The following is a 14,967-nucleotide window of genomic DNA, read 5'->3' as shown; positions in this document are numbered from 1 at the left end:
CTCCAGTGCATCTTAATCCCTGCCCTGTATTTCAAAAGGCAAGGGGATTCAGATATTTTAAAGTCACCTGCACATAACTCTCATGCCCAGTGGGGGTTGACCAGCAGTCCCACCTACACCAGAATAAACACACACTTCCAAATTGTTCCTCTGCTGCAGCTTCCCGAGAACTGAGAAAGAGCAAATGCCACAAGACTCACCTCAGCCACAGAACCACATCCCACCTGCCTGGGGCCCCCTCCGTGCTGCCAAGGCATCCCACAAGAGCTCAGAGGACAAACATTAGGGCACTCCCTGAGCCCAGGCTTTGTAGAAGGGGAGGAGCCCCCTCCAGACACACCTGTGGTGAGGGAGGTGCATTGGGAGCAGCAGCTGTGCCCAGTTACCAGCACAGGCAGGTGACAGTTCTGATTCTTCACAGGCTGTGTCTGCATCTTGCACCCCTTGGCAAGGACAGGGGGAGCAGAGCTATTGCTTTTTCTGTCTCCCTCCCTGAGATATTCAGAGAAGGGAGAGAACTTCCAAAATTAGGTATTAGATCAATTTTAATGCAAAACAGTTCAGCAGACTGTTGAGTTCAAGCAACACATAATTACCAGCTCAAACCAAACCAGGATGGAGCCACCTAATTTCACTCATTCCCCACAATGAAATTACCTGGGGATGAGCTGTTGGTGCAGAGCTGTCAGCCAGGGCCAGTCTGGAGCAAAGAGGACCTAAAACCTGCAATAAGCAAAGCCCAGAATATAACCCAGTAAAAGAGAGTGGGCATTTAGTCACCAAGGAGAAGGAATGTGTTCGTCACTCCCTAGTTTTCGTTGCATTTTGCTTTGCCACTTAACAAGCACTAAAGTATATACACACATATATGTATGGGATTATATGTGGGAAGGGATATATATAGATAGATAGATAGATATGTATGTATTTCTATAAAAAGCTCCTTCTTAGGAGGAAGGCTGAAGAGGAAGGGGTTCTTTCCAGAAAGGGAGGGGGTTGGAAATGTCCACTGACCTGATAGGGTGAGAGGGATGGAGAAGGGATGCTCCAACTTAGGATTCCCTTGTTAATTCAAAAAAGTGAGGTTTGGTTGGTTTTTTTCTCTCGCTAAATCCCAAGTCCCTGCTTTAACAAGACACAGCCTCCCCTTCTCCGCTATTTTTCTGTTTTGTTTGTGTGTGTGTAAAAGCAGCAAAGCCTGGCTTTCATCAAACGCCTGAATGTGTCTTTGTGTCGCTATAACCAAAGGGAACCAAACCAGGGGGGTGGTTGTGCTGCTGCTCCTCCACACAGTCCAGACCTCGTGTGTCTGATCGTCTCCAGCACGGCCGTCTGTCCCCGGCACCGGGGCACGACCGAGCGCCGGGGATGCTGCGAGGCACTGGTGCACTCTGACCTCGTGTCTGTGTGAAGGAAAGGCTTAAACACTCTGAACCTTTTCACTCTGAAAATGAAGCAGAGTTCCTTAAACCCAGGCTCGATTCACATTAAAGTAACCCTCGAGGAGCTCAAACACAGCGCTTTTATCCTTGAAGACAACCGGTCTGCGTAAACTCCCAAGTGGAGTTGAACACCCCTTCTTGGGGAATTTTACCGTATCTTTGGAATTCAAATAAGGCTTTTATATGGTCCCGATCTACAAAATGGGTGGATTCAAAAATTAAAAGAAGGAAAAAGAAAATGCAGCAGAAAAGAAAAGCACGTGCTACTTCTGGACGGGGCATCTCTGTCTTCCTGCCGTGCTCCAGCGTGGGAGTGACATGTGCCCAGGATGAGGCCAGTAGCCAAAATGCCAGGACTTCTCTTAAGAAATGAGACATACATTCCCAGTTCCCTATCAGGGCCCATTTTTGCCACCAGTCATGCCCTCAAGCTCCTCTGGGATGGTGTATTAGTCCCTTGACAGGGTTTCTGCGCAACACGGTTGAACATATTTAAATGTTTGCACAATAGGGCCCCAGAAGCATCATTATTTGGTAGTAGTTACTGCCAAAGCTTCCCAAAATATGAAGCAGATCGTATCAATACCAACTGTTCTCATCCTCCAGACAGATCTGTTGGGGGGAAAAAAAAAGAAAAAAAAAAAAAGAAAAAGAAAAATCTGTTCAACATCTCCTCCAAGATCCTCAATCTCTCTTAGCAGCAAAGCAGCCCAAACCTGCTCAATCCTCCTGCACTGAGTGGGCTGGAATAGCACGAACAGGGGCTGCTCAGAGACAGCACAAAACGGGGAGAAAACCCAGACAAACTCGAGCCAGAAAAAAACATTTCCAGATGTACTGCACTGACAGATCTCATCTCTACCAGTATTTTTTTTTTTTTAGAAGTCTGACCACAAACACACAGATGGTCGGGAACATCATCGAACCTATTTAAATTTTCTTTGTAAATACTTCCATCTCCATCATGTCACACTTGCTGGGAAGCCACCCAAGAGCCTGGGGCATGAGGGGTAAAATTTTTATGTGGTGCAGAGTTTAATAGGTCCCTCCAGGGGCCACTGGCCTCTACGTGCTGCTTGTATGGCCAACATCCACGGATGTGCCATGAAGAGCCAGAAGCAAAGGGATAAACAAGGGATTTCTTGCAGTGCACAGGACACATCACATATGGGCTGGAGCCAAGTCCACCACTGGAGTTGTCTTGACATAAATGGTCCCAGTCAACTTGTACTGGAGGGGACCTACTGATGAACAAAGTCCCGTGCCATTGGGAGTCAGTGGTTCTTGCCATGGGGTTGCTCAGGTGGGTTAAAAAGCAATTTGTGTCACACAACCATTCCCAGGTACAGACTGGCTTTTCTTGGCCTTCAAGTCTTGCCATGATTGCCATCACTGTGAAAAAATAAACCATCCAGGGCATTCACCATTCAGCAGAAACCAAGTCCTCTTAATGCCTTCAATGCATAATTACATAAACAGACCCAATTTAAAAGTCTGCCAGAAACATGAACAACAGCTTCACATGCAACCAACACAGTTCTAAATCCCTGCTCCACCCAAGACTCTGCATGGTGTACAAGATGAATGTGAGGTCTTTCACAAATACATCCCCAACTCAAATTTGTGGGAAAAAAGTGGATTCCTGCCATGAAATCCGGAAGCCCCTTCAATCAGTCCCCTGGCCACACTCAATTCCTCCTGCACATGCAGTTTTTTTCTCCTTCTTGCCCTACTAGATCACATTAAAAAAAGCAAACACCCCATGCTGGGTGGGCAGGGGGTCACTGGGGCCCTGCCATTCCCTGCATTTCCACAGCTTTCTGCCTTGCTCCCACAAAAGGCCATGAGCTCAATCCATCTGCCGCAGGGATGAAACCCAAGAAGCACATTGTGCTGCACAGGCTGCCAAACCCGGGTGTGCAGGGGCATCTTGGCACCAGGGCCTCTTCTGCCACATGATAAAACAGAGACTGATGGTGACAAACAAAGAACAGGTGGAGGTTTAATTAGGTCATTAACCATGTGAGTGCAACCTGTAAGGCTGCATTAACCCAAACTTGCACCCACCAGACTCTGCTCGGGGTAGAAGGCACAGCCTGCAGAGACCATCACCTCCCCCCAGGCCGGATGCTGGGTGGGATTACCATGGGGTCATAGCTGGGAAATGATGAGAATTATTGCCTCCTGGGTCTGATTTAGAAAAGCAGAACAGAAATCCAGCCTTTTTACTGTCTTAGTTTATCATGGCAGGACAGGTGCAATTGAAAAAAAGATCAGCCACTGACTGTGTCTCCTCATGCTGCTTCTCCTTGCAGTGTGTCCCCACAAGGACCTGCCACTCAGGGTGGTGCTGTACCTTGTGCACGTGCATGGTGAGTTCATTCCATGGTTCCTGCACATCCAGCACCAACCCCAGCCAGGCACAGCTCCCGTGTGCATCCCTGCCACCCCATCCAAAACCACGTGGTTTAGGTTGGAAGGGACCTTGAAGATCATCTTGTTCCAACCCCCCTGCCATGGGCAGGGACACCTTTCACTAGACCTTCTGATGAACAGGTTGCTCAAAGCCGTGTCCAACTTGGTCTTGAAACCCTTGGGCAAAAGACAATCCTGCCTCCATCCTCTCTGCCACTGCCTTAATTAAACAGCTCACTCCAGACAACTTCCCAGGAAGTTCTGTTATACAAATGTTTAATGATCTAAACACTTTTTTCCCAGACTCATTGGAGGTGTGACCCACTCTCTTTGCCTTCACTGACTCCAAGCTGTGCCTTGAAGTTGTTCACCATGTTTACAGGCTTCCCCCTTGAACTTTGCTGCATCTTCCCAGAGAACTGTGACACATATTTTGAGAAAACAGACAAAAGTTTCCTGATCTCTCTCTGCTTTTATGTCTGAAATGACACCTGGAGTTTTAAGCACAATCCCAGCTGTCATGATCAATGCTTGGCTCGTGTTTTGGGTTGGTTTTGAGGGGTAAGCGATCCACTCTCGCGGCTGGTGTTTGGATTCACACCCTGGGCTTTCTAATCCAGGCAAGCCACATTTCTCAGTGAGCAACTGTTGCAACATAATTACTTATGGTTAAAATCCTGTTAGGACTCTCAGCTACGGCCAACTATGGGTTTCGCTCTCCAGTTCACCTTCCTCCCTCCCATGAAAATATGATGGTCAAAGCATGAGTAAAATTTGCAATGTGAAGGCACGTTGTTCAGGGGCTGGTGCTCAGAGGAATGCTGTCCTTTAAGGAAACTCTATTTAACAAGTGCTGAAAGGCACTGTCTCGCCCAGAAATCCGTAAAATAACTGAAAAAGCTATTGATAGATTTGTTAATGTTTTAACCCCAGCTGGGAAATAAGTACCACACAGGCACTCGCTGCTCCAGCCTTTTTGGAGTGTCACAAGTGATGGAGTTATATTTGGATTCTTTAAAGGTCACTACACCTACTGCCCCTGCAACCCTACAAAGTAAAACACATGACCTTGTCTAAGAGCAATGAAACAGGAGCAAACAAACAGCACCAGGGGAAGAGCAGTGTTTCTGGTCGTGGAATGGCATAACAGGAGATAACACCAGGTTTATGTTGTCCAGGACTTCTCAAGTGGGAAGCCAAGGGCAGAGGCTGGTGGGGCAGATGGGGCTGTTTGTCCAGCCTTTGTCTGGGCTGGCATTCCCTGAAAGAGGCCAGAGGGAAGGTTTGTTAACAGTACCTATTGCTGAATGACACAGCACCCACCCACTGCAGGGAGAGCAGGGGGGATAACAGTTATACAGCCCTTCTGCTACAGTCTGATTTTGGCTGCTGTTACCTACTTGCCCCCAGCTGCATGCACAGGTGATGGTGTTACTGTGCAGGGTGTATTTGTGCAATGCAAGTCATGAAATGTCAGCCTAGAGCTTCTTATGTCAGAGAAATAAGGCAGCTCTTGCTCCAGGAATGCATCAATGGTAGCTGACTGCCTCAAAATAATTTCTATGCTAAAACCTCCTTCTATCCACGCTGCATAATGATAAGATCAATCTAAAGCCAGCTGGGTGATACATTCCCATCCTGTTACACCCAGAGTGGACAGGAGATGACAGCACTGCTGGCTCAGTGAGGAGGCATGGAGATACAGGAGGTACCATGCCAGCACCATCTATTTTCAATAATGGGCTCTGCAAAGCCAAGTCACTGCTCACATGGGTGACATTAATCCTTTATTTGAACAAAAAAGAGGAGGAAACCAACTGGAAGCTAATGGGAAACTCCCAGGTGAGTCAGTCCATGAGCACTGAACCAACTCGCTCCAGACCCTCTTCTCTGGAAAGGCAGCACTGAAGGGGTTGGCAGCAAAAAATATCTGTGCCTGGATAAATGACTTCATATGTCGAGACAAAGATAAAGTTACACAGAGCCTCTCACAGAGGATATGGTCATCGGGTTTATTTTTGTAGTTTTCATTACACTCAAAATAACTTTGGCAGACTTAGAAAAAATAAATTTTCAAAGCCTTCCTCCTATTGATGTCACCAGTTTTAATTAATTTTTGCTGAAGTGGTCTAAAGGCAAATGCTGCTGGGATGGGCTGGTTCCTGGTGTACTGCTCTGGGCCTCCGTGTTCGAACACTGGGGCTGCACCAAACTCCACCAGGATAAATCCTGCCTCAGTCCCACTGGAAGGCGGCTCCGGCCCATTTCCCTGCGACAGTGGTTTTGAGGCCAGACTGCCTTTGAGCTCGTGCTCCGACTGTGTCAGAGGCGCCGTCAGCTCTGGGAATAACACTGGTTCCACGCTATTTCCTGCCTCTGAAAGCCGTGGCCACAGCCAGCAGTTAAAGCCACCTCGGTAGGACGTTAAATGTCACTGCTGGCTGACACAGCAGCTGGGCTGTGGGGTATTGTCTGGGTGGGTGTTGAGCAGAGGACGTGCCTTCCCTCAGATGCCAGCACGCTGGGCAGCTCGGTCTGAGAGCAGACCCCGAATTCCCAGACTCAAACCTGCCCTTTGCTGCACACCTGGATGTCACCTCCCACTCCCATCACCACCATGAGCTGTCAGCAGAGTACCAAAAGTGTAAGCAGAACCCCTCCAACACTGCCATGATATATCTGGCTGCTGCCACCACGCCAGCAACCCCCTCTGGACACACAGCAGCCCACAGGACCACCAGAAAATCATTCCTCTACTTTCCAGGGGGAGTTTGGGCTCCTTCCCTGTTGCTGGCTGGCACCCTGCAGCACACAACACATGGCTGGGAGGAGATGCCAAACCAGGCAAGACTCCCTCTCCTCCATTTATTTCCATCTATTGCAACCACTCAAGAAAACAACCCCTGACCTAAAGGCTTCCATCAACAGAGAGTCTTGAAACCAGAGTTCCCCAGGATGAGATGGGGGCCTCTTTCCAGCTGCTTTCCAGCACCTTCCAGTAAGAGGATGCAGGTTATCTGTGCCCATCCCAGGTAGCTCCCGGGAGAAGGAGCTGGTGGGTCCTGCACATGTGGCATGCAGACACAGCTCCAGATGTCCTTGGGGCCTTCCACAAATATCCAAAAGGGACTGGGGAATGGTCGCCAGGAAGGACTGATGGAAGGTAGCCAGCAGTCATTTCTATGCTCAAAGAGCATTTTTCCAAAAGCTGCTAAGGTCTGCAGATTGGATTTTTGAAGGGGTAAGATTTGAAAACACGTGAAACAGAAAGTAAGTGTCTGCATTTAAATGGCACCATTTGTCAAAAGCCCTTCTCAGCCAGTTGTCCTTCTTTACTTAGATGCTCTAACACTTGGCTTCTGGCTCATTTTTTAAAATCCTGGCACAGCTTTTTCTTAGCAGGAGAGAATTCTGATTCCATTTGTAAGTTTAGTACAAAAAAAAAAACCTGTTTATGCTAATCTGTAATTCTGATGTTCCAGCCTCCTGCAGGCAAAGGCAGACTGAGAAAGCAAACCCTGCCAAAGCAAAGTGATGGGAAGGGTACAGGAAACTGAGGCAAAGGGGATTCAGGAGGCATTTTAATACTTGAAGATGGTGTAAAGTTCATTATCTGACTCTTAATCACAGAAATTACAGAAAAATACTGAGCTTTAATGGCTTCAGTAAGCAGAAAAGTGTATTTTAAGTGTCTATAAGGAATACTTCAGAGGTTTAAGCTGAGTAGGTGCAAAGCAACTCAGAAAAGCAGAGATCACTACTAATTTAAAAAAAGAAATACTTGCTTTTATTTGATATTTTTTATTATCTATTGAACTCTCCTGAAGGACTCATGACTCAGAAATGCAGCACTACAGGCCGGGATCCTGGAGATGCAATAACAGAGAGCTGCTATCACGCGAGAGTGTGAAACAAAGAGCCGGCATTAGCAGAGCTCGGCGCATCCCATTTGGCCTCCTGGAAAACATCTGCCGTTTGTCAGGACTACAAAGCCAGCAGAGCCCTCTCCCCCTTGATCTCCAGCAATTAGCGAAATTCTGTTGTGCTAATTACCTGGGGAGACAACGTGGAGAAGGCAGATAGCGAGTGACACTTGAAGGGCAACATTTACACCAGTAAAAATTAGGCAGATATTTCAAGTCACTGGAAACCACAAAAAGCACTGTGCCAGACTTCCAGAGCAAGCTGGGGAACGCTGATCCCTGGGTATAAAGTTGGGGTAAAGACTAAAATAATACTACTACTACAACTAATAAAATTATATAAATGATACAAGCAAGAGAGTCTCTGGAGTTGCTGAGTCTGCAGGGGTAGGGAGGGTTCTAAACGATCGTCTCCCCCAAAGTACACATGGTTTGAATTGCTGAGAAGTGGAGCAATCCGCCGTCCTGCCGGCTGGAGCACCACTGTGCTCCTCCTGCTGCCAAGCCATTATTGGGAAATATTTGTCACATATTAACTGGAACATCGGATTACTACACTCGACATTTAACACTGCTTTATAATACACACACACGTTCAAAAGCACACGACACCGTCCCAGTGTGAACTCGAGATGAAGGCAGGGATGTGCCCCATCCAGCAGCCAGGAAATTTGGAGTTCAGGCTCAGGAGGTGCTGTTAAATAAAAAGGCACGTGGAAACACAAGGAGTAGGTTGAAACTAAGAGCAGCCAATGGAGCCGGAGCTTTTCACACCCTCAGTCCACAACACAGCAAGGACCAGCTGCTGGGCAAGGCGTGCTCTGTGGACTGGGGCTGGTTTTTGCTCATTTTTACTGGATTGAAGAGGAAACATTTGTTCTCAGGCTCTAGCAGGGTGCATCCAGCACCTTGAGCTCTTACAGGACCTTCTCACAGAGCTTAGAGACTTTTGGCGTGGCAAAAACTGCATTTGACAAGAGCCTTTTGCACCTCAGGTTTTAAAAGGCTGCGTTGAAAATATAAGGTGGAAAAAATAAAAAGGAATCCTTAAAAAAACCATATATGAAAAGGCAGCCAGAGCTCACACAACTGATAAACAAAGCGTTTACAAGCATGAAGTTTTATCTTGCCTTCAACCAAGTGCTTATCAGCTGAAGGCTGTCCTAAATGCCATATACACAAGTGTTCCTGCACCTGCTGGGTTTCATCCTGCAGCAAAGGCTGTGTGAGGATCCCACCAGACAAAGAGGATGAACATGAGGGGATGAGGGGCCTCTGCAAAGTATTACAGGCCTGGCTTAGGGAATGACAATAATACAAATACTGAGCTGCTGTTTCCCAGTGAGACAATGTATGGGGACAGCCTGTCCTGGCCCTGCCCGGTGCCCACAGCATGGAACTGCTGCCACCCTGTCCCAAATAGCTGAGGGGACTGAAAGGCCATATTTGTCCCCAGAGTGGGGTCACCAGCCCATCACAGCGTTCCAGAGCCTGACCCACACTTGGTCCAGCTGCCCCAGCCCCCCAGGGATGCTCTTCTCTCCCTCAGCCACAAAAATGCCCAAACCGCAGGGGACCCAAAGTGACACAAAGTTGTTGTCATCATCCTCCTCTCCTTTTGGTTGAATGAATAAAGCAAAACAAGTCAACTCAAAGCAGCACACAGATGTTCAGAGCGACTACAGAGGCACCTTTTTGCAGCATGCCCAGCGTTAGAGACAGATAGTACTATTTTAAGTTGTTAAATTTTTTTTAATTTTTTTTTTTTAAATTGTTATTACTTTCAAGGTCAGGTTGGGTGGTGCTCTGAGCAACCAGATCTAGTTGGAGGTGTCCCTGGCTACTGCAGGGAAGTTGGGCTAGATGACTTTAAAAGATCCCTTTCCAATCCAAACCATTCTGTGATTCTATGATTTTTCTTGATGACCGGGATGTCTCCGTGGCCCTGGTGAAACAGCCGGGCCCCCTCTGCCGGCCACCAGCCTCTACTGGCCACTGGCCCCTCTCCACAGCCCTGAAAAGCCCCATTTAGAAGCCAATCAGCCCTACAGACAAATAGGTGACTTAAAGCACAAAATGGGTCAGTTTGTGTCGGGGTTTTCTTTTGGGAAGGATGGGTATTTGTTTTGTTTGTGTGTTTTACAAGCAGTGATTTAGGATGCTGTAGTCAAAATTATTTGACCCTTATTTAACTTCTAAGTGGATCCTAATTATCGTGTCCCAAACTGCTTTGAACCTGTAATAAGTAAATTCTATCAAAGCAGTGCCCCGAAAGCAACCTCCACCCCCTCAAATCCAAACAACCCCCCAAACTGACTGACTTCTAGGAAAAAATAGGTCTTGTTTAAAACAAGCCCAGCTGGCAGGGCCAGCTCTAAACATGTGGTTTGCTCCTGCCTCTGCCCACGGGTGGGTCTGTGGGGCTGCACGTCCCCCTTTTCCCAAAGAGGCAGGGAGGGAGGGACTGCCCCAGCACGAGTGCAGACAGAACCCTCATCAACAGCTCGCCAGTGGCTCTCCAGCTCTCTGTAAATCCAGTGGTAAGAAGGAATTCTTAAGCCTAGCAGGGTTTCTGGCAGAGGAAAGCCCCCCTCAGCCCACATGTTCAGGAGACCCACCAGCTTCCAGCTGCCCCCGGGAAGCAGGAGTGGGGCTGGCACCACCTCCCCATCCCCTCCACAGGGGAATCTTCTTTCCCCCAAGGGCTGCTTTCTCAGCGCACAGAGGCAAATTGAAGCTCAGCTGTTAAGTTTGCATCCTGGGGTAGCCCAGCAGTGAATGCCAGTGAGGGCCTCAAGCTCTCGGGAGTTTTCCAGACCAAGCTCTTTAGGTACAAACCAGGACACAATTCAGCCTTCTTCAGGAGAAAGGGGGGAAAAAATTAAACATATGTAAAGATTTCTTTGGTTTGTTCAAAAATAGTTGAAAGGCTTCAGGACAGTCCAGCAGCACATCCTCTGTAGCACAGCACTCAGCTCCCTGCAGGATGGGACATTTCCTACCCACCAGGAAATCACTTCTCCTTCCCTGGGCTCACAAATTACTTTGACGTTCGTTACTAATGAGTGTAACGAGTATTACAGCAGCACGTGGGAAAACCTTCCCCCTTCCTCTCTTCCCCCCATCTCCCAAACACAGCGACCAGCAAACCCAGTGACCCAGAACAGAACCGGGACTTTCCTGGACAAAAGGAGCCTCTTCAATCCCAATTGCTTTCCACAGAGCAAAGGAAAAGCCTCTTGACCACTTAGGCACACCAGTAGTGCCCTGACTGCCCAGACTGGGGAAAGACGCAGCCCCAGAGCCCCATGAGGTGGATGGATTTGTTGTATATCAAAAGGGAGAAAACTGTTTCGAGTTTGTTTTGAGAGCTGAAAATAAGCAGGATTTGTGTCTCAGCTGATGGGGCTTGTTACCAGGCAGTGAGGCACACAGGGAACCCACAAGAGCCTTCCACTGGAAAAGCAGCATGTTTAAGAGCATCATTAGTGAAACGTTTCTGAGGTTATTAAACATAATCTTTTGGTTAAAAAAAGTTCTTTTTTCCCCCTCCTATGAGTATGGACTAACGCTGCATGTTCTGGCAGGAATCACACCCAGGAGGGCAGGAAAAATTAAGCCTGTTCATTTGCCTGTCCTGCATCTCCATGTATCATTTATGGTTTGTTTGTTTTCTTTAAAACTACAGTGGAACTATCTGCTGCTTGCAAGTCCTTGTAACACGCCTGTACATTCTCCCCCATCAAAGCACTGCACATCTTTCACCCATCTTTTGCTACTTCTGTGAAAAGAAAAAAGAAAAGGCTTGAAGTGCCTGAGCTCAAAGTCATTTGCCCCGTTCAGTGCGACAGCAGAGCACTTCACAGAGCATTTCTATAAATGAGGTTCCTTTACAAACTAATCTGAGCTGGTTTTTGTCTCCAAGGAGCATGCACTTCCACAGGAGAAGAAGTTTTTCCGCAGAACAGGAAGTTTTGACGGTTTTAAAAGTTCATTAAACTCTATGAGGAAATTTAAAACAATCGGTGACAGCTTTCCTGCAGCAAAAGAAGTTGCTGCTCTCTGAAAAGGCAGAGAGGCTGCAGCTTTTAATTATAACACTTCCATTAAGCCCCAGTGATTGTGTTACTACTTCTAAATTGTTTTGGCCCAACACCCAGGACCCGCAACCCAGTCAAGCTCTTCTCTCTTTTATTCTTATAGCCAAACGTCGCTTTTGTCCAAACCTCAAGCTCCTTTATCTGTAAACAGGCCAAAGCAAGGCACTGGGAGAAGTTAACGGTCTCAAGCACAACAGAGTGCTTCAGCTTGAGAAAAAATGCTTCTTAACACATTTTCCTTGATAAAAAGGAACATATAAAACAGGAGAGGAGGAGCTCAGTGGCCTCAGAGCCTCTTTAGTGGCCTCAGAGCCTGGCTCCCAGGCAGCTCCCAGGCAGTCTGGCGTGGGCTGTGCTGGAATGTTTGCACCTACCTGGTGGGCACATGCAGTCTGAGGGAGCCTCTCTCGCCGTCCTCAGCTTTGCTAGTCCTTCACCCAGTTTCTGTTTGGAGGAGGAATAAAAACAGCCATTTAGAGAGTACATTCTGTCTAAATGCAGGCTGTGCACACGTGCCAACAGCCAAGCCATCGAGCACACTCCCTTCCAGGGAAGCGTAATGGTTTCATCCTGTTGCCTTCAGCCTCTTTGGATAATAACCCATGCTTTAGTAGCACATAAGTATTAAAGATTTCTTAGCAAGGGGCCAGTCTACAGCTCTCACATGGAGCAGGCAGAGACTCCTTCTGCACATCCCAAAGTCCCTTTAGCCAAGCTCCATTGGTAGGATTCATCCTGAGCTCCTGTTACAAGTCCTGTGTTCAGTTGTGCCATGATCTGGCTGATATTGTACTTAAAATTCATGCTCTGTGGAGTATTAGAGGTTTCTTTGGAGAGGGATGAGGAGGACAGTCAAGACTGGAGTGCTCACCCACAGCCAGGTCTACCAAAAGCACAGTGTTTCCATCTCCAAGGTGAAAAGCTCATCCATGGGACAGCTAGAACTCATAAAAATTCACAAAACTCAAGCAGTGTCTACGTGGCATCTTGCAGGCAGATGTGAGCACACTCTGCCTGCTCCCCAAGCCAACCACACTGTTCGTGCCTGTTTCTAGGACACTGCCAAGCCCCAGTTAATGAGCCCTGTTGACAGGTATGTTACATTAACTCCAGCCTAGCACTTCATGGCTGGGGCAGCCCAGCGAGGGTGGGAACAGCTCATCTTCACCCACAGTCCTCGCTCTCTCAGTCCTCCAGGAATGCCCTGCCTTACCTGAAGTACTTGCCAAGAGACAAACCAATGATCTGATAACTGGAATCCCTACATTTCAAAGAAAGAATATTCAAAGTACCTATTGATTTCAGGGTGTTAAGACTTCAATTTTATACAGCCAATGACCCAGTCTCTGTTCAAATATTTGAACACTGTGGACCATTCAGGAATTAGGCTACCTGTGAATTAGGTTATTTTCCTTTTATTCTGGGGATTAAATAGTTTATCTGTTGCTGAAATCCTATGCATTCCTCTCTAGCTGCTAGGATGTGATGCTAAGAGATCCTGAAAGGATAGACACAGGTTTCATAGCACCTGACAAAGCAGTTGTCCTAAGGGCAGTACAAATGCCAGAACAATCCAGTTGTTTTCTGCAAAATACACACCTTCCTTGAGAAAATACGACAAAAAATTAGCTAAAGGACTTTTCTGACTTGCAGTCTAAATGTCACAGAGTTGCTCAAATTTTATCTGTTTACTTTTAAAGTAATTTGGATGATGAAGATGCTTGAAGAAATGAAAATAAGCTCTTCCATCCTTTTAGTTCCGCAGGCATCACTGGGAACAGCAGAGGAGATCTGAATCCTGGAGCCAGTCCTCTGTTCTCCCATTGAATTGCTCTTGTCATGCAACTGATTAATCTGGACACTGTGGACAATAAATCCTTTGTGAACAAAACGGTCCAGCTTTGTTTACAACAACTGGATGCTTCTATAATCCTCCCGTTAATATTTTCCCTCCAGTGTGAAAACTACACGCTTCGAGTTGGGGCTTTTGACACGGAGCAAGTGGAGATGCTGCCACGTCTGGCCCACGCTGTTGGCAGTGTTTCAGAGGGCATCAAAGCAGGAGCCTGCAGCACATCCCCATGATGGGACAGCCAAGGGAAGGGCAAGGTCCTGCCACAGTCAAATGAGCAGTTTCTCCAAAGTTAGAGGGAAGCCTGTCACAGAGCCAGAAACTAAATCCTAGTTGTCCAAATTGGTTTTCATTACCTTAACTACATGCTCAGCCTTCCTTTACTATTTCCTATCCTCTTTTACTTGCCAAACATTTAAACAACACTAACAGGAACCGAGCCAGTGTGTTGATGTTGTATTTGCTGCTCTTTACACACAGCTCTGCCATAAATTATGCCAGCAAACCACTCGATTGGTATATGGAGTAATGCTTTTTGGGTCGTGGCAGAACAAAGGATGCTGGGTCATGCACAGAGAGAGTATGGAGCTTTGGTTTCACTTCTGAAATACTGTGGTAAACTTCAAAGGAGGACCAACACAGAATTTAACAAAAAAACTGACCCCAGGCATCAGTTGATGTTCATGACGATGGAAATATTCTCTTGCTCTCCAGAAACTCTCAAGCACAGAAAGGGCAGGAGTTGCCTGACAAGCAAGCCATCTTATGTAACAGAGTTTGGTCAAGAAACAGACCCTTTCTGAAACTTTACCATAAATTAATAGGTTCATTTGAAATGGCCATTAATAGATAACCACAATCACTACCATGAATTCTTTGAATTTGTCACTTGATTCAAAATTTGCTCTAGTATTGACAAAAGTTTGGCCATACTAAATATTTCAACAAGCTCGCTCTTGCATTAGAAACACAATTATGTGGTTTTGCTTTATTTTCCCCTGTACAAACTCCATCTGAGCATTCCCAGTACAAAACAAGCTTTCCACACTTAACTAAATCTCAGCAAGAGGTTGCACATGATCTTACGCAGTGCCACAGAAACCATTCCCATTGCTAAGCACATTTGTTGGAATAATTGGAACAGAACCACTGCCACGACCAGCAGGCTAATTCCTGCCTGGAGAAAAGACGTTAACTCAAGTCTGTGATTGTGCCTCACAGGCACCCCTCTGGTC

The 14,967-nt window shown here is 47.0% G+C and overlaps 1 protein-coding gene across 1 annotated transcript in view; it reads right to left on the bottom strand.

Annotated features, from left to right (window-relative positions):
- COL23A1 (collagen type XXIII alpha 1 chain) overlaps nucleotides 1-12,411 on the bottom strand; it is a 172,507-nt gene extending 160,096 nt beyond the window's left edge. The window contains exon 1 of the mRNA XM_027682443.1: nucleotides 12,255-12,411. Within this exon, the coding sequence (XP_027538244.1) occupies nucleotides 12,255-12,411 (157 nt within the window). The remainder of the gene's footprint in view (nucleotides 1-12,254) is intronic.
- Nucleotides 12,412-14,967: the final 2,556 nt, after the last annotated feature.

This window comes from Neopelma chrysocephalum, unplaced genomic scaffold (assembly GCF_003984885.1).
Source record: "Neopelma chrysocephalum unplaced genomic scaffold, ASM398488v2 Primary Assembly neopelma1_63, whole genome shotgun sequence".
NCBI lineage: Eukaryota > Metazoa > Chordata > Aves > Passeriformes > Pipridae > Neopelma > Neopelma chrysocephalum.
This window is presented reverse-complemented; position numbering and strand designations above follow the sequence as displayed.